The sequence below is a fragment of the Pseudoliparis swirei genome, chromosome 18, assembly GCF_029220125.1.
Source record: "Pseudoliparis swirei isolate HS2019 ecotype Mariana Trench chromosome 18, NWPU_hadal_v1, whole genome shotgun sequence".
NCBI lineage: Eukaryota > Metazoa > Chordata > Actinopteri > Perciformes > Liparidae > Pseudoliparis > Pseudoliparis swirei.
Genome location: NC_079405.1, coordinates 6287846 through 6307832, shown reverse-complemented (window position 1 = coordinate 6307832; position 19987 = coordinate 6287846). Strand labels below are relative to the sequence as shown.

The window sequence follows — 19987 nt, the reverse complement described above, 5'->3', positions numbered from 1 at the left end:
TTAACCCATCCTTAGTTATTTATTGGGCTGCAGTGAGCGCCGCCTGCGGAAGCAGGGGGGGTTCAGCCTGCTCAAGGACACTCGACTTGACTTGCATGGGGAGAGAGGATCGAACCCACAACCCTGCGGTTGCAGGACGGCCCTCTTACCCCACTGAGCTAAAGCCGCACTTAAGCTCAGCTTTTATGTAGTCCTAGTGTGTGTGTGTGTGTGTGGTAAAGAATGTAAGTAGGTTAATTCAAAGAGTAATGTGAGGTCTGTACTGCTGGAGGCGTACGCCATGCGTCCCACGTGCCTGACTTCCAGATGAATCAAGGCTTTTCCACAGTGTTGATGCCACCAGCAAAGTGCACCAGGCTTTTTTTTCCAAACACTAAATATTACATTTAATGATCCTGGCTGTGTCTCCGGTGTCGGCGGTGAAAGCAGAATCAGCTTTTCAGGCTCTCCCGCGCACGAAAGAGAAAATCGTCACCGCTGATTGTGAGTCGACTACTCTCGGGATTCTAAATTTAGATCTGCCGTAGATTGCACACGACACGACGGCTGTGGCCTCATCCTGCTAATTGCCTCGTTGTAAATCATCACAAAAAGTCCTTTCAGATACACTCTTTTCTACAATAGTCATATTGAATACTGTTAATATGTAAAAGTCTGTTCTGTGGGAGAAAATGGGATACATATGTGTTCGTCCTGTTGTGGCGATCATCATTCATTTGGCTCGACAGTGTAACTTCCTGTCGTCAACGGGAGTCACAAAAATCACACGTGGTTATGTTTTTGTTGTTGTTGCAATGAGCAGATGAGATGCATGTTCGTTAGCTATAGCTTTACAGATTTAATTCAATTCAGTTCATTTTATACATCCCAGTATCACAAATTGGAAATTTGCCTCAGAGGGCTTTACAACCTGCACACATCCACGACATCCCTGACCTTTGACCTCACATAGGACCAGAAAAAAATCCCAAAGAATTGAAAAAACAAGGGGAAAAAAGAGAAGAAACTTTCAGGAGAGCAACAGAGGAGGACCCCTGTCAGCAATAGATGTCATGTGACCATAACAAAGGCATGACAGAGTTACATGAACACATTGAATGAACATGACAGAGTGTATGAATAGTTCTTAGTAAGCATGGACCACGACCCTGAAAAGGGGGGTGGGGGGCATCAGTCGGGCCTTGGCAGGAGGCATCAGACCCGATGAGAAGTGAAGTCACAAAGACTCCGGGGAAGAAGCAGATGCAGGTTGATAAATTGGCTCCGTATGAATAAATTGTCCTACTTCTATTTCTCGACTAGCTGTTCATAACCTACGTGCATCGAGCGCCTGAAACGCACTTTGTTGGAGTTACTGTTCAGTTATCCGGCAAAATAAACAAAAGCAAACAACCTGGAAATGTGTTTTTTCTTCTCCCCTGGAAAGCCGGAGACTACTTCAATAAACCTTTCTGTCTCTAAGCCCCCGAACAACTCTCCTCCGAGTCGCTCTGTAATCTCCCGCATGCAGCACTGTGCTCACTGAACCCGGCGCTGAAGCTGTTGCCTCCTCCGGTGAAGCGTCAGTAATACAGGTCTGAGAGGGCAATCAAACACTCACAAAGAAAACAGTCAGCGGCCGATCTGAATCTCCGGAGGGGTTACTTTGGGAACGGCGAGCTCGGCTACACGGGCCTCCCGTAATTTGGAGTTTTAAAAAAAGAAGAAGAAAAAGCTTCTGGATTGTAATTCACCTCATGCCCTCGCTGTGTTTCTGCTGACTCGTGGGTTTAGCCGTTGCATTGATGTCCACGTTTGGGCCGTTGCTCGAGATCCATCATCGGAGAAGCGGCCCTCCTCCTCCTCCTCCTCTTCCTCCTCCTCCTCCCTCGTCCTCTCGCCCGGTGTCAGTTTTAAGTGATTTGGCTGACGGACGACTCGTAATTGACATTTTTTAAAAATGTGTTCTCTTTCGACAGATTGAGAAGATCATGAACTTGATTGGAGCAGGCATTGAAACGTCCAAAAAGAAACAACCCGGCTCGAGCTCAGGTAACGTCCCCCCCCCCCACCCTCCCTTCTCGCCTATATTGCGTTTTCACGCTGATGGAATGTTTCATTCACGCTGAATTGAGTTTTTTTTTTTCTAAAATATGACTATGTGGCGTCTGATTTAAATTGACAACGGGGGATTAAGTGAGTCGTATTAATTAACTATTTATAAAGCTCCTAATTGCTCTGCTGCGTTCATGATAGCCCCGCACAGTCTGCTGGATGGGAATCACCAAACCTCTTACGGCTTTTAACTGATTACGTCTGCGTCAGTATTCAAATTACACCTTGGGAAAAGGTTCCCGTTTGTCCCCATAAGTCAGGGAGATCCACGCTGACAGTTGTTTGGCACATTGTTGTTGTTTGTTGGACGCGAGGGTTTCCACTTTGAGAGGAAATCTGATTTAAAAAATGTCCCTCGCTGTGATATCTCATACTGCACATCTCCATACGGCTCGGATCGACAGTCTGCTCCATCATGTGTCCTTGGGGCGGTTCAGAGGGAGAAGCCAGCTGGCGTCGGCTCAGTTTGTTTAGATAACACTGCGGAGTTGATACAGTGTAAACCTGCCTCCACCAGAGACTCTGCCATACGGTGGTTTCATCATATAAATATATATAAATAGTGTGTAACAGCTCCTCTGGGTATGCACAGCACTGCCTTTTAGAAGTCAGGTTTATTAAGATACCATTTTCAGAAACATTACAAAATGTGGCTGTGATAAATAGGGATGTAAAGAAAGGAGGCAGACAAGTAGAGAGGATAATTGGATGATGGTATTCGGATAATTAAAACTGTCACTGCTGCGCCGTCATTCAACCATCCACGTGTCGGCGTGTGGTGATTACATTACTTCTTACATCACTTCTTCCCATCAGCCCATTACAAAGCAAGCAGTTAAAATGGCAATAATCTACAATTACTTATAAAAAGTAAGTAATAGTTTGACTAAACGCTGAGTCTACAAAAAGCCCCGGACGTCTCTTCATCCAATCGGCTCTCTTCTTGATTTAATATGTTGAACTTGAGATGAGGGCCGTGGTAAAGGTTGATTTGTTTATTAGGCTTTTTGACAACTAAAAGCTATATTGTGGAAGTAAATATATATATATATAATATATATAGATATATATATAGATATATATATATATATCATATATATATAGATATATATCATATCTATATATATCTATATATATATTGATATATATAATGTATAAATATATAATATATATAAATATCTATATATCTTTATATAGATATATATATAATATATATATAGATAGATCGATAGATAGATATATCCCAAGTTATTGAGGAAATAATAATATAATTTTCACAGGAGTAAAACACTAATTGTTTATCCGTGATTCGGATCCGCTCCGACCTTGAAGGGGTTATTCTTTTATTCTTTTAATCCCTCTCCCACCAAGTTTCATAAGAATCACTTCCCCTGCTGACGTCACCTCCTCGGTCGGAGTTAATAATTATCTGAAAACGTGTGCCTTGTATAATATTAAAAAAAGAAAAAGGAAAGGAAAGCGTTGACAATTTAAACAGCTATTCTTGTAATAAATGTAAAACAAAAGGGGTATGAAATGAGTAAAAAATTAAACATGTGTAACTCTAAAAGAAACAATAGCAAAAAGAATAACCAAGAGGAGATGCTGAAGCACAGCTGGTTTCCAGTGTTAATTTATGATTCAACCCACTTCACTTCCAGCACACCCAAGCATTCTTAGATGAATTGCTATCCTAACAATAAAGACCTGAGGTCATTCTACGTTGCATAAGAGGAAAATTGTTTTTGTTTTTCTTCTTCCACACATATAGGTGTGTGCTATTTATAGGCCTTGTTTGGAGAACAGCATGCAGAAAGTGTCCCAGATTCAGCTGAGTCATGCAGTCGCTCCCCCCAAATTTTAATCAGAGATCGTGCACAAGTAGTGCTGGAGGTTTGCTTTGAGATGCTTTTGTTGCTGCTCTCGCGCGTGTCGATAGGTAAAAAGGCGGTTTCTCTTTCACCGACATGTGATGAAAGAGAACAACCAGGTACCCGTCAGAGCCGTCGCCAGGAGAGGGAGGAGGAGGAGGAGGAGGGGGGGGAGGGAGGGGAAGGAGATTACAAAAAAAGATGGAAACCTAAATTGTCGTTCTTCCACCTTTCTCTTTTTTATTGCGACAGAACCATTCCAGTGAATTCTACTTCCAATAAACCTTTTTTTTCTTCTCCTCGTGTGCTGTCCCTCTCATATCCGGAGCCGAGGACGGCCAATAACTCATCTTATGGAGACGGATTTGTGTGTGTGTGTGTGTGTGTGGGGGGATGAAACCAGCCTTGCAATTTTGTGTTGGGTGTTTATCTGTACGTTGTGGCGTGAGAGCAGACGGCGGCTCGAGGCTCGGGGAGGAAAGAGAAGAGGAGGAGTCGCGGGGCCTCGTCGTGAATCGTAATTAGTCCGCTTCGATCCTTCTCACGTCCCGTAACCGTCTTATCTCGCTCGTGCGTTTCATCGCCTCCTCGTCGTCCTCCTCTTCCTCTTATCTGTCTCCCACATGTCTCGCTCGCTCCCTCCTTCCGTCATCTTTCCCCAGCACTCGGGGCACATCGGGCAGCGGGCTTCTCCTTGTGATGGCAGACGATGGAGCACTGGTCCGACGGTGATCGTAAAAAGCCAGAGCAACAGGGGGGTACACAAGTCGTGGAGTCCAATCACTTGCTTATTCGGGCTTTTCCCCCCACAAGAAGCTCTAAAAATGTGCAACAAGGCGTGATAACCCTGCAGGACATCGTGGAATTTGCCTCATATGAGTGTGGGGTGAGATGAAGAAGAGGACTTGAAAGTGTGTCTCTTCTTCTCTTCTCCTCTCTGTAAAAGGATCAAAGCCGTCTGCTAATCAGAGGCTCTTTGTTTCCGACGGCCCGTGTTGGACATCTCGGCCGTCGCTGGTGCAGAAGAGGACCATCGAGGTCTTCGTCGTCGTCCCTTCATACGTTCTAGTCATTTCCTGGCCGAGAAGGACCGAGACATTCTCTCTGTGCTTTGCACTTTTCCTCTGAAGGTGGAATCCTTTACGTGCACTGGCGAGATCAGAGTGCCTCTGCAATTCTAATCAGTGCAGTGTTGTGGGGGGGGGGGGGGGAGAGAGAGAGAGAGAGGTGGGGTAAGGTTAGAGAGAGAGAGAGAGAGAGAGGTGGGGTAAGGTTAGAGAGACGTGCGGAGAAGAGCGGGTGTGTTTGAGTGTTGTACGTGGAAGAAAAAGGGGAGCGAGAGAGACAGACGATGACGAGGAGAGAGAGAGAGAAATAGTGTGTTTGAGGACGAGAGGCAGGGAGGGAGGGATGGAGAGAGAGAGGGAGGGGAATTGAAATAGTGAGAGAGAGAGAGAGAGAGAGAGGTGGTTACGTGGAGCAGCACCTCACTACATCTGGCAGCATACGGCAGCCCTGCAGTGCGATCACACAGCATGGGAATGGGGCTATGAGAGAGAGAGAGAGAGAGAAATAAAGCAGAGAGCTGAGTCTCTTGTCTGTTGTGGGGATGTGAGAGAGTTCTCCTCCTGGAAGTGAGGAGAGAGAGAGAGAGAGAGAGAGAGAGAGAGAGACAGGCAGGGGATGCAGCAAAGCTCTGCCCTGAGCACAGAGGCTGCTACAGCCGTTACCCAGCGAGGAGGAGGAGAACCAGGTGGCGGGCTGAGGTGGGAGCGGAGGGATGGGGGGGCGAGGGACGAGGGGGGGGGGCAACCTGCCTCACGAAGGAGCCGTAGCTTAACCCGCACCGTGGTCCTGCAGTGATCCTCGCTTTTCAGTCGAGAGTTTCACCCGGACGGGAATCGAACCTGGATTTACGGCTCGGCGGGAGACGAGGAACTCGCCCTCCGGCTGAAGGCTGCCGAGGAGCGCGAACGCCGGGCAGCACCGGGGACGCCGAGCAGCCGACCGGGAGCTTCATCGAGGAATCTATATTTGGATTTGATTATGAATTGAGGAGTTTTGGAATCGGCACACTGGAAAATCCTTCTTTTTTTGGGGGGGGGGGATGTCGGATTTACAATCTGTCCACCTGACCGTACTCCTTCGTGGCTCCGGACACAAAATGATTTAAAGAAATGTCTATTCCTTGATATAAAAAAATAAGAAGAAGAAGGAAAAACACGAGTGCCGCTACCTTCATTATATGAGCCGTGTCCTAGCTCTCAAAGAGATTGACCAATGAAGCCATGGGACACAGCCAGAGCTTTACAAGTATGTGTTGAACTCCATCACGAGTTTATTTGTTGGGGGACCTGATTATTTCTGTGTTACAACCCCGATGGAGTAATTTCTGATGGTAAAAAAAAGAAAAAGATAATGGGGATAGTTTATATCAATACTATGTGATGTATGAAGATGTCTGATTTAGTGATAGCTCTTCCCCCTTTTCCCCTGAGATGTATTTAGCCTCCTGACTTTCAGAATATTGTGACGAGCTCTAGAAGCACTTGTTCTTCCTCTCGCTCCTCTGCTCACTGAAGGAATGCTTAGTGAACCCCGCCGGCTGGAAGACGGCCGTCGTGGCTCGGTCCGACATAACTAACAGTACCGAGCTTCAGACGGGCTTCCTCCCCCGCACGACCTCCACCCTCGCCTGACATCCTCAGTCACTCTCACACCACTGGGTGTATATTAGCCTAGTCAGCCTGCAGCACTTCCTCCCCCCCCCCCTTTCCCCTCCCATTCAACACCCCGTACCTTGGGAGCCCCTCACCCCCCCGGCCTGGACCCTGTCCCCCCCCACCCCCGCCCGGTGCCGCTGCACTCGGCGGCTCTGCCTCCGCTGGCCGAGGATGATGTGGCAATGCCACGTGTCGTCCTCCGAGTGCCGCTGCTACCGGCTGAACGGCTTCTCCCTGCTGAAGCGCTTCCCTCTCTCGGCAGATGGGGCCTGTGGTAAAGCCCTGGACCAGCCGGTCGGCGAGTGGCTGGAGCACGTGGGGCTGCCGCAGTACGAGAGCAAGTTCCTGCTCAACGGCTTCGATGACCTACGATTCATGGTGAGTCACCGGCAGCACGCCATGTCCGGGGGGGGGGGGTCCACTTTGCGTCAGCCGGTCTCTCTCACCTCGTGTCAAACTTGCTGCTTTGGTCACCACTCTGCTCTCTCTCTCTCTCTCACCCTCTGGCTGTCTGTCAGTAGCTCCACTCCCCCCCCCCCTGTCGCCACCCACGGAAAGATGAATGACAAGAAAAAAAACCATTAACTTCTCCTTCCCCGACATCCCCTCTCCTCTTCTAAAAGCCACCTCGTATTGAATCTGCCTTTTTAGGGTCTCGACTTGACCTTTTTGGGTAGATGCAACCAGATAACTTGGACAAGCAACCCTCTAAACACGCCGTCGTTGCACGGTTGCTTGCCAGATGTCACTAAATCCTCAACTCATTAGGCTCTGCTTGTGGTGCTTATGAGGGGGGCTTGAAATAATTGCACAATGTAGTAATAAACTGCAACAGCAAGCTAATTTAGTTGTTTTACACACAGCATACTCCTGGGTTTAAGCGCTTAATTACAATTTTTTTTGCATGCTGGCATTTATTTTTTACGAGTAAGTAAGTTAATTAACAGCCACGCGGTTCGTCCGCCGCGAAGTTTCTAAAACACGATCGGACAGTTTCTGGAAACAAAGAAATAAACCTTTTTGGGCTGAATGTTTAGCATCAGATGACACGTTGATGAATGGATTCAGCTGCCGCTCCAGTGACGTCGGCACGGCGACCGAGAGCGTTGTCGTGCTTCCTGTGGAGAACACTGGGAGGACGCTTCATATTCAGCTCGGGGATGATTCTAGAACACGCACTTTTCTATTTGTTCCCGAGGTGAAGCGTGTGTCGTCATGAGATGTGATCGTAGTAAAACGGAGACAGGAAGTGGGTTTGACGCGGATTACATGCCGATATATTGACGTTGTGTTTAGGCGGTAAGCACGAGGTCATCACGCGACGTGAACCCTGAAGATGGTGTCTTTATGTCATCGTGTGTCCACCAGACACTAACAGGTTGTGTTGATCTACTGGTAAATGTCCTGCTCACAAAATATGAAAAGGATCATTTTATTTTATTTCTTGGGGCATTTATTGCTCTTTTTTTGTTGTTGCATAAGCAGAGAGAGAGAGAGAGAGACATACAGAGACAGAGAGACAGAGAGAGACAGAGAGAGAGAGACAGAGAGAGACAGACACAGAGAGAGAGAGAGAGAGAGACAGAAAGAGACAGAGAGAGAGAGAGACAGAGAGACAGAAACAGAAAGAGAGACAGACAGAGAGAAAGAGAGAGAAATAGAGAGAGAGACAGAGATAAATAGAGAGACAGAGAGAGAGAGAGACAGAGAGAGAGACAGACAGAAACAGAAAGAGAGACAGACAGAGAGAAAGAGAGAGAAATAGAGAGACAGAGATAAATAGAGAGACAGAGAGAGAGAGAGACAGAGACAGAGACAGACAGAGAGAGAGACAGACAGAGAGAGAGAGAGAGAGACAGAGAGAGAGAGAGAGAGACAGACAGAGAGAGAGACACAGAGAGACAGACAGAGAGAGAGAGACAGAGAGAAATAGAGAGAGAGACACAGAGAGAGACAGAGAGACACAGAGAGACAGACAGAGAGAGAAAGACAGAGAGAAATAGAGAGACACAGAGAGACAGAGTCAGAGACAGAGAGAGAGAGAGACACAGAGAGACAGAGAGAGGGAGAGAGAGAGAGACAGACAGAGAGAGAGAGACACAGAGAGACAGACAGAGAGAGAAAGACAGAGAGAAATAGAGAGACACAGAGAGACAGAGTCAGAGAGAGAGAGAGACAGACAGAGAGACAGACAGAGAAATAGAGAGACAGAGAGACAGACAGAGAAAGAGAGAGAGACAGAGAGAAATAGAGAGACAGAGAGACAGAGAGAAATAGAGAGACAGAGAGACATAGAGAGAGAGAGACAGACAGAGTCAGAGACAGAGACAGACAGATAGACAGAGAGAGAGAGAAATAGAGAAATAGAGAGACAGAGAGAGGAAATTGCATGGAACAAAGGAATTGAACCCGTGACGTTGGCTTCATAAAACATGTTATCTTCATCCTTTGATGAGCTGGACGCCCATGGATCCTGATCATAAATGTTATTTATAACAATCTGTTTGCCTTTATAATGGATGCCAACGCTCTGTAAATCCAATATTAACCAGAACTGTGTCCTGCTTATTGACCACAACAGGCCTAAAGCCTAAAGTTATTCATGAAAGAGCAGACTGAGTACCAAACATACTCAAAAAATCGTTTTCGGTTGATAGAAATATTCCTCACGGTGAACATTGTCCGGTTTTCCCGACGTTACTTCGCAGACGTCCTCAGAAAGAAAGTCTTATATTCCACGTTGATGAAGATTTCCGAGACGTAATGCGACGAGGAAGACGGGTCGTTAAGCATTCCCGCGTTCGCGCCGCGGCCGATGCGCCGGGGAGATGAATCGTTAATTTCACACGAGGCGAATTACCCCGCGGCTATTTACAAGGATGTGGAGGTCGAAAACAAGGGAAAGGTCAGCAGTAGTCGGACGTGGCGAACGGGTAACAGTCTGACCTTTAGGATTCCGCCAGACTCGCTTCAGATCTAAATGAGCGTCAGGATTCACCGCCAGTCAAATAATCCCCCGTCATTTATTATGTTCCTTTTCGTGGCAAATGTTCCAGCGAGAAACGTCTCGAGAAGTTAACCCATCGTGCATCTTCCCTCGTGCGTTAATATTGCGTCAGACGTTGCAGCCCTCTCATTCGCAAACGTCGTAATGTCGAACTAAACATGAACATATTTGACATATTTTACGTCTTCTTTCTTGGCCAAATCATTTCTGAGCCGGCCGACACACCATGTGAATATTTTTTTTCCTTCTTTTTAACAATTCCCCTGTTGTGCAGAGCAGTTCTAGTTACCTTCGCATTGAAAATGCGGAAGGTTATGTTTTGATCGGCGTGTATTTATTTATTTATTTAGTTGTATGCGTGTTATTCGCATAACTCAAAAAGTATTAAACCGAATCGCATGAAATTTGGTGGGATGATTGGTTATTATCCGGGGACCATTTGATTAGATTTTGGGATCGATCGGGTCAAAGGTCAAGGTTAAGGTCATGAAAAAGTCAAATTTCTATCCAATTGGCATGCAACTAATGCCAAAAAGTCGAGTCACATTAAATCAAACTGCCGTTGCTCATGAGCTATGGAAGAACTGAACCATGTCCCATGTTTCAAAAGGCGGCATGAAATAATAAGTTTGCGGAGTCTCCCGAGGCGTCGGCAAACTTCAAACTGTTTTAATAAAAAAGCGGAGGAAGCTATTCTGGGCCAGAGCCCCGCTTCATTTTGACCGTTTCTTCCGGTGATCAGCGAGTAGCCGCAGCCGGGTACAGGCCCGCGAATAATGCTGCATCGCGCTCTGAAACCGAGCCAGGAAGAGCCGGACTGAGTGAATACGACAGAACATTTGAACATTCTTGGCCAGGAAGAATCAATCTGCAGCAGGCCGCGGGGAAGAAAAACGCTTAGCTCCACATTCTCACGGTTCTCCGTCTTTCTTTATTCCCGGAAACAAGTCGACAAAGCAGCCGCGGCTGCAAATACATGAACGGCTACGCGAAACAGACAAGAATCTGCTTGTCGGTCGAGATTTCGGGAGGTGTAGAATTATTGTTTCTCAATGAAATCCTCTAGTTTCCTCGTGGAAACACGGCAACCGAGGGATCCTGTGATGCGGCTGCAGTTACGGAGGCTTTGTTTCTTCCGGATCAGATTGATTACTCTTGGCATGCACAATTAATTTGACTTCATTGTCCGCCCACTCTACTGTTACTGCTTGCGCGTGTGTGTGTGTGTGTGTGTGTGTGTGTTATTATCTGCACAGCGACAATGCTGCCCTGCTAGTTACAGAGTAGAATGAGTCATGGCCTACAAAGCTAATTGTCATATGCCATGTAGTGTGTCTTCTATGTGTAAATATACTGTATACCAGTGTGTGTGTGTGTGTGTGCAGGTAATGAAATGACTGCACAGTGTAACAGATGATTGATGTATTTTTCATGGATTCTGTCTATTTTGTGTATTGTCTCTGTGCATGTGTGTGTTTCTGTGCTTGTGTGTACGGGTTTGACTGTGTGTGTGTGTGTGTGTGTGTGTGTGTGAATGTGTCTTGCGGCTCTGCACATGTAGGGAGGTAACGTGATGGAGGACCGGGATCTCAGAGACGTTGGGATCACTGACCCGGGACACAGGAAGAAAATCCTCCATGCGGCACGCAGCTTGCCCAAGGTACTTAACATCCCAACTTTCACCCGGGCACCGAGGGAGCACAGTGGCCGTGTCTCGGAAGAAAAAGATCAAAATGTTATGTTGGTAAAAGAATAGTAGATACGCAAACACAGAGATGATACAGACAAAGGGAGGACATGTCTTATAGAGTGAGTAGGTACAATGAATTCCAATAAATTATGATTGGATTCTGGGATAATAAGGATTCGTCTATAAGGGGTGTACAACTCATTTTCACCACATCAGCGTCACGGCCGCCCTCAAAGTTTTGTAACTGAAACATATAAACGTATAAACTACTCCCCAACATAGTGTTGAATAGCTGTCTTTGCATTTGATTATTGTTTATTTGTTTGAAAGATTGTAACATAAGAACATTTCTCTAATATCATAACATGAATCCATTTCATTTGAAACCTTCAAAATAAAAGCCCGGGATATTTTTCTTAAATTTCAATTTAAGAAAAGGTGATCGTATGTCTTTCAAGCCGTCAGGGGCCACATGAAATGACGTGGCGGGCCGGATTCAGCCCGCGGGCCTTGTGTTTGACACCTGCGGTCTACATCATATGATGTAATAACGGTGGTACGAGGGTCGTAGGGGAAAACGTTACAGGCAGGGCATCAGAAAAGTCAGTAGCATTCGTTCTATTGGGACTTTGAATATCTGGAGATTCATTCCCTGCAATACTTCCCGTCTTTTGTCAACAAACAGCTGGTGGCGCTATAAGAAAAGTCCGGGGATCACTAAAGTCCAGAGCGTTTATCCTCTCCCCAAACCTGTTCACATTGCAGTCCCTTTAGCCACTCAGCTCGTGGAATTATAGCCACAGCTGGAATAAATGTATATAAACTGTATATTTTATTATTTTGAAACCATTTTCTCAGTACAAAAATGTTCACTACCTATTCCCTTCCCCATGTCTTCCAGGTAAAAGCACTGGGCTGTGACGGCAGCACCTCTCTCGTCTCCTGGCTGGACGGCCTTGGTCTGCACGAGTATCTGCCCAACTTTCTGTCAAGTGGCTACCGCACACTGGAGTGTGTGAAGAACCTGTGGGAGCTGGAGATCGTCAACGTAAGAAGACCTTCACTTACAATTCGTCCAGTGCGGGCGAAACACGTTCTTTACGAGCGGGAAATTCTTCGGTGTTCCGCGCTCACGAAGAAAACTCGAGCGTCGGTGGACTCGCGTCTTTAGGACCTGGACCCGTCGTCACTGAGTGGCCCTGAACCACAGAACCACCTCGATTTACGGCGAATGATTGACGCCGCCGTGTTGAAGTGACAAAGCGCTCGACGATTGAAGCGTTCGCATAAAACTAGAGCGGAAACATTTTCAATACGACGGAGTAATTCGAAGTTAACTATGCGATAACACGAACATTAAGGAGCAATGTGGTGACCGGCGACAGGAAATATATCATTTGGTTACATCTTTGTGGAAACCGTGCTTCATTTTCATGATCGTTTTGGAATGACAGAGACGGAGTAATTTATTTTTGGGCTGAAAGATTTAGATGAACATGTGTGGCAGGTTCTGTCTCGGTTTGTACACTCTAGTGTCGATAGCAAAGATAAATCAGCGTCCTCTATGATAAAATGACATTTCCCAGATTTTTCTCTTTAGTTCATATCTTAATGTTTTACTTTTTGTCTCGCTTCAATTTTTTTTTTTAACCCTCCTGTTACCTTCAGGTCAATTTGACCCCATTCAATGTTGAACCCTCCTGTTACCTTTATATTTACTGACATATTTTACCCTCGGGTCAAGTTGACCCCAGCAATTAAAACCTCCAGAAAATTATTAGAATTTATATTGTTTCCCAAGTTTAAGTGTGAGGTACTTAATGTTTGTTTGTTGACTACCTAAATAGCCCTTTAAATATATAAAAAAGTTGATATTTCTTATATGTTTGACACAGTGAAAAACAGCCTGGGGTCAAATTGACCCCAAAGAACACCGACGTTAAACATTGAATGGGGTCAAATTGACCCTAAAGGTAACAGGAGGGTTAAATGAGCCAATCCGGGACGGAAAACTCCATTTTGTTTCCTCGTCCGGCGGCTGTATGAGCTGTTAGCGTCATGTTAGCGCGGGGAGCTAACCGGTGGCGCACGCTCACATGCACTAACGTGAACTAAAAGCATGCGCGGCCGGCTCGGCCATGTTGAGAAAGCAGCGAGCTGGCAATAACAACAACACAGAATTCAATTATCTGCTCAGGTAGACATCTCTCCGCTGAAGCTTTACACAGCTAGTAGTTGATTGCTGCTATATTATTGCTCAGCTTGTTAAATACAGCTCCTTTTAAGCTCATTTAAATGTGCCGTCTCAGGGCATACACACAACCACCAGACACTTTACGGAATTAATTACGTGCAGCACAGTCACACAGACCAACGTCAACATGTCGATACCAGCACATTTAACCCTCCTGTTGCCTTAGGGTCAATTTGACCCCATTCAATGTTTAACCTCCTGTTACCTTTATATTTACTGACATATTTTACCCTCGGGGTCAATTTGACCCCAGCAATTAAAACCTCCAGAAAATTATTAGAATTAATATTGTTTTCCAAGTTTAAGTGTGAGGTACTTTATGTTTGTTTGTTGACTACCTAAATAGCCCTTTAAATATATAAAAAAGTTGATATTTCTTATATGTTTGACACAGTGAAAAACAGCCTGGGGTCAAATTGACCCCAAAGAACACTGACATTAAACATTGAATGGGGTCAAATTGACCCTAAGGTAACAGGAGGGTTAATCCACTACGACAATAACATTACCATTCCTTACAATTTAAAAAACCTGAATCACGGTTATAAAATTACTGGTTGCTCAATAATCGTTTCTTTTTTTTTGTGCACCGTGGGGGAAAAAAAAGAATAAGAGTCCGATGCTTGATGGCCGTAAATGAAAAATAAAAGCCTTTTGTGCACGTGCACCAAGACGGTGGGGGAACCAGCAGCAGCAGCTAAACACACGGTGCATGCAGTGGGCGAGCGTGTCCGGCCGACTCGACGGCGTGTAAGACGCGTGTGAGCTCCATGCTCCAGTGGGCACGACTTCCTGTGAGCATCTACCCAGGGATCACTTTGCCCATCACGTCTCCTACATCCTCCTCGGCATCTTACGACCAACCGTCAATTTGATCCACGAGCTGGTTCTTTCATTCCCAGATAATCACTATCACTAATGAAATGCTCTCTTTATTTCACACACCTCATGCATAGTGGTCTCCCTCTGGGTTTATAAGTGATAATAAAGAAAGAAAAGCAGTGTAAAGCCAGACTGGAGACAAGTTGCTGCCTCTGACTCTCACTGAAGAAATAATTGAAGCCTCCAGGCAAAGAACCATTTGAGCCATATTTTCTACAGGCTACATGATTGCGAATGTAACATTAATCACTCGCCGTCCACCTTTGCTGGATGAGCATGAATGTTAATACTCAATTATGCAAATATTCAGTCTGAAGATAATGAGTTTCGACCACACAGAATTAACCTGTGCTTCGCCCTCTGAGGGTTTTAGCTAAACAAGCAGATGTGGCATTTGCAAAAGGTTTAAAGCGACAGCGTGCAGTGTTAAAAATACTCTCAGTTACAAACACAAAGACGCACCTCGTTAACCGGCCTGACAGCCGCAAAACAAATGCTAGCAATGCGCTGGAGTCCCCCGCACACCCTTATGTAGCTAGCTACCTTGATGTAGTGAATGTGGAACTATCAATTGCCAGAATACACGGTGCTAACGAATGAACTATCTTATCCTGGTGCACGGCTTAAAGAGAAATTCAACAATATATAATTGTACCATATTAATACATTCCCGAAGATAATATCTGGAGATGTATGAGGGAGGTGGGCGTCGCCAACAGTGGGAGGGGGGGAAATTTACAGTATTTATGTGAGTGTATGTATCAGGGTATGCAGATATGTGCATATATATGTTAATATGTGTGCTTGTTTTTGCATGTCTATCCATATTTATATATGTATATATATATTCTTTGTTATTTTTTATATTTATTTATTTGTATGCGTGTTACTCGCATAACTCAAAAAGTATTAAACCGAATCGCATGACATTTGGTGTGATGATTGGTTATTATCCGGGGACCATTTGATTAGAGTTTGGGATCAATCGGGTCAAAGGTCAAGGTCATGGACAGGTCAAAATCTTCTTTTTACCATAGCACGGTCAATTTTTATCCAATTGGCATGCAACTAATGCCAACATGTTCATAATTCAATGCCCAATCTTGTGATATGCGAAGGTATGCGCTCTACCGAGTGCCCGTTCTAGTTTCTTATGGTTTTGGTCTGAGTACCTTTGTGTACATCCTTTCTTTTGCATGAGCATATCTTTGAAAACCGATAAAAGATTTGATCACAAAAAATAAAATAAAAAATACTCTCAATTTAAAAGAAAATGTAATACGTGTGAATATCAGTGCATCTGCGTAATACGGCCGTCGTCCCACGAATCGCCAAATTCTTCTGTTATTTAAGCGCGATGTCCTAAAAAGGGATGGTGAATCATAGAGTGTCCCAGGAAGTAGACGGTGCTGTACTCGAAGCTTACGGAAAAACAGATTGAGGCTGAATTATTGACGAGAGTTCATTTCTGTTTGCCGGCGTCGGGCCTGCAGAGGGGCGCATGCCACCGACTCTGTGTCGCTGTGTTTTGGATAAACCTCGATTAGCTTGGATACATTCTTGTGTTTTTGCAATATTGATGTGCCGATGCAACTTTGAAAGTCTGTCTGTATATTTTGGGCCCTGATGCTGTCTCCTCTCTCCTCTCCAGGTGATTAAGATCAGTGCCCTGGGCCACAGGAAGAGGATCATTGCCTCTCTGGCGGAGAGACCCTACGAAGAGGCTCCGTCAAAGTCCCGCCGTCTGTCCCCGATCATGGTGAGCGAGACCCGAGATGTTGAAACTGATGCAGTTCACAGAATGATGTCATTGCGAGCTCTTCGTCGGGCTGCGATCATCCCAAAAACACAGCACAGTCTAAGACATGTGTTTTTAATCAGACTGCAGCCGTGTCGGTGCTGCGGTTTAACCATCGCAGAGCAGGAGCACACGGCCAACGCTAATGTGGTTGATTGATTTGGCTCAATATGCACAACGAGAATGTCTGTTCTGCTTCTGGCCTCCATGTAAATAGATAGATAGATAGATATATACTTTATTAATCCCCAAGGGGAAATTTGTCATCACAGTAGCAGCACCAATAAACTAAACACACGAGAATAAAATATAAAATACAAAATGAAGTATATTTATATATGTATATAAAATGAAACATATGTATATATATATACACACACACAAACAAATATAATACAATGACTGTGCAAAGTATACAAAGTAAAATATAAAATACAAAATAAAATATATATGTATATATACAACATATATGCATACACAATACAATACTAATGACTGCAGTGTAAAAATTAAATTAGATATATTAATATTAAATATATAACCCACATTTTGTGTCAGTGATGCCAATAAAAGGTCCACAAAAATGTTTTATTTGAAATGGGTTTGTTTTGGTATAGTAGTGCTCTATATTTTAATAAAGTTGATGATTAAACCGTTTTACTTCTCTTATTGAACAGCGATCAAAATAGAGCTGACGATGAAAGTTAAGCAGCGTTGCTCGACGAGCTTCATTTATATGCCAACTTCATTTTGTAAGGAAATGGATCCTCTTCTCTTTTTTTCTCATCTGCGGATATCTAATTTTGGAATGAGATTCTATGATATCATTATGTTTATCACAGATAAATACTCAGGGATGATTACCCAGGCAGATTAAGAGAACTGAGAATCTCCATGGAAGAGGCTCTTTTGTTGAGGATTAAGGATGGAGGAAACCAGCCCGTGAAGGTAATCTTTGTGTGTGTGTGTGTGTGTGTGTGTGTGTGTGTGTGTGTGTGTTCTGGCAGTTCCACGACCTCCTGTCCCAGACCACGTCCCCCCTCAGTCAGATGGACCCCTACACCAGTCGCTCCATGGACATGCTGCTGCCCTCGGCCGAGTCCGACCGGAGGCGGCGAGGAGCCGACCAAGACTGCAGCGCGTCTCTACGCTCGTACAGCGAGAGGCCGCGCTCGGTGGTGAGCTCCGCCTCCTTTCACTTTTCACATAGGAGGAGGAGGAGGAGGAGGAGAAGAAGAAGAAGAAGAAGAAGAAGAAGAAGAAGAAGAAGAAGAAGAAAGTTAGATGTGTCAGGGTGTCACATGTGGTTGCTGGAGTTGTAGCCAAATTTGAACTACACCACAGCTCAACCTACTGGTTGAGTTATCGGTCAGTGGGCGGAGCCAAATAATCACAACAATATGACGGGGCATTTCAGTGAAAGTTAAAAGATGACAAAGCTGACTCATTGACTATACCTTCCACTTTTAAAACATGATCCAGCCTCCATTGTTGCAGCTACTTAACGTCAAGTTAACGAGGTAACGTTCTCCTTGAGCTCGGGGGTCTTTAGCACCATTCAGCGTGTTTTAACTCACTCTTTACGATCATTGGTCTCCTGAGTAGCTCAGGTACTCAACGCAGCCTCTTCATTCACTGACTGTGAATTTGGTTCTAATGCGGCTTCCCGGAATTTCTCGATTTCGCCTCTATGAAAATTATCCAAGAACAACTTTATTCCCTAAAGGTCAAAACGACGACACGTGCATTACCCGGCCGAGCCGGCGTGACTCGCTGAGGTCGAGGAGAAAACGTCCCCGGATCTATAGAAATGTTGAGCATCTGCAAAGCTCAGGATCAATCCATCCGTTTCATCTCACCGCCGACCCCACTCAGGGGTCACGCGGAGCATTTTCAAATCAATACTTTTTCATTTTACGAAAAACTCTGAGTGGATTATTGTCAGTCGTATATTTTACCGCGACAGGTGATTTCACATTGGAGCTCCGCCCGGCTCACACGGGCGTAACGGCCCGGCCCCGCGCACGAGTATTTATGATCATACCATCAAAAAGGACTTATGTAACAGTGCGATGTTCCTTCTGCATCTCCGCAGGACCGACAGAGCGACCGACACAAAGACTCTCGTTTGAACCTGCGGCCGCCGAGCCAGTCGGCGACCTACGCCACGGTGTCCGCCTGGCACCACCAGCCCGAGAAGCTCATCCTGGAATCCTGCGGGTACGAGGCCACCGTAAGTCGCTCTTTACCGTCTCTGGCGGAGACGCGGACATAGCATCGTTTATTTAGAGTGCGCGGGACAGAATTCTCCGCCGCGAATTGACTGTTTCCGACCCGCACTGCCGTTGACCTGTGGCGTGTGATCCCAGTACCTAGGATCCATGGTCATCAGGGATCTACGAGGGATCGAGTCCACGCAAGAGGCCTGCGCTAAAATAAGGGTACGTGTCACTTGAAAGCTCGGACAATATGTTTCTCCTAATCACCTTTGCATTGAAAATGCGGAAGGTTATGTTTTGATCGCCGTGTATTTATTTATTTATTTGTATGCGTGTTACTCGCATAACTCAAAAAGTATTAAACCGAATCGCATGAAATTCGGTGGGATGATTGGTTATTATCCGGGGAACATTTGATTAGATTTTGGGATCGATCGGGTCAAAGGACAAGGTCAAGGTCATGAAAAGGTCAAAATCTTCTTTTTACCAATTTTTATCGAATTGGCATGCAACTAACGCCAAAATGTTCATAATTCAATGCCCAATCTTGTTATATGCGAAGGTAAGCGCTCTACCGAGTGCCCGTTCTAGTTTCATTTGTTTTGACATTTTGAAGAATGACTGCAAAATGTTGCACTGAATAAAACATTTGTAAAAAAGGGGATAAAAAAAAAAAAGCAAATCAATGCTAAAAAATGACATTACAAGAGTTAAAGAAGAAACATGATGGGTAAAACAATTTCTTTTGAACCATTGTGCTTTGTTGTACTAATTCCCACCAATTTTATTGTGTCCTTTGCAGAAATCAAAGGATTCCAGAAAGGGTCCAGTCGTCATCCTGTCCATTACCTACAGAGGCGTAAAGTTCATCGATGCAGCCACAAAGGTAATGGCGGCGTATGTTCGCGTGCATGGATCTCTCCAACCTCCACTCGCGGCTGATTTCCAGTCACCTCTCACTCCCCCGCCCTTCTCCATCAGACGATCGTCGCGGAGCACGAGATCAGGAACATCTCTTGCGCCGCCCAAGACCCAGATGACCTCTGCACCTTCGCCTACATTACCAAGGATCTGAACAGTGGCCACCACTTCTGTCACGTCTTCAGCACCGTGGAAGTGGTGAGTGACACGACTCCCTCCTCTTCATCGAATCGTCTCGACAAAGCGTCCTTTGTGGGAAGTCCGGCGTCCCGCGGAGAGAAACGCTAGCGGCGCCGTGTGGCCATTACTTCCTTGATTGACTCTTGATTGGAGGGCCTCTCCTCCGCTATGATTGGCCTTTCCGTGCACACGCGCAGATCATGTTGCAATCTTCGTCTCAGCCTCCGTAAAGGTCAAAGACGATCATTTCTTTTGCTCTTTGGCACTTCAGATACCTGCAGGGACACACTTTTAACGGAAGTGTCGCAATGTTGAGCCTTATTTATTTGATGTTTAGCACGACGGCTT

The 19987-nt window shown here is 45.4% G+C and overlaps 1 protein-coding gene across 8 annotated transcripts in view; it reads left to right on the top strand.

The window, feature by feature from the left end:
• The window catches only part of anks1ab (ankyrin repeat and sterile alpha motif domain containing 1Ab), a 40577-nt gene that overhangs the window by 11772 nt on the left and 8818 nt on the right, over nucleotides 1-19987 (top strand). For 6 of the 8 annotated variants that reach the window (XM_056437032.1, XM_056437035.1, XM_056437038.1 and 3 more), the window contains exons 2-11: nucleotides 1959-2031; nucleotides 6951-7066; nucleotides 11257-11355; nucleotides 12287-12433; nucleotides 16173-16280; nucleotides 17327-17497; nucleotides 18415-18552; nucleotides 18689-18760; nucleotides 19341-19424; nucleotides 19520-19657. In XM_056437032.1, the coding sequence (XP_056293007.1) occupies nucleotides 1959-2031; nucleotides 6951-7066; nucleotides 11257-11355; nucleotides 12287-12433; nucleotides 16173-16280; nucleotides 17327-17497; nucleotides 18415-18552; nucleotides 18689-18760; nucleotides 19341-19424; nucleotides 19520-19657 (1146 nt within the window). Of the gene's footprint in view, nucleotides 1-1958; nucleotides 2032-5938; nucleotides 6279-6950; nucleotides 7067-11256; nucleotides 11356-12286; nucleotides 12434-16172; nucleotides 16281-17326; nucleotides 17498-18414; nucleotides 18553-18688; nucleotides 18761-19340; nucleotides 19425-19519; nucleotides 19658-19987 lie in introns of those variants that run through there. The other 2 variants (XM_056437040.1, XM_056437037.1) reach the window with 2 other exon arrangements.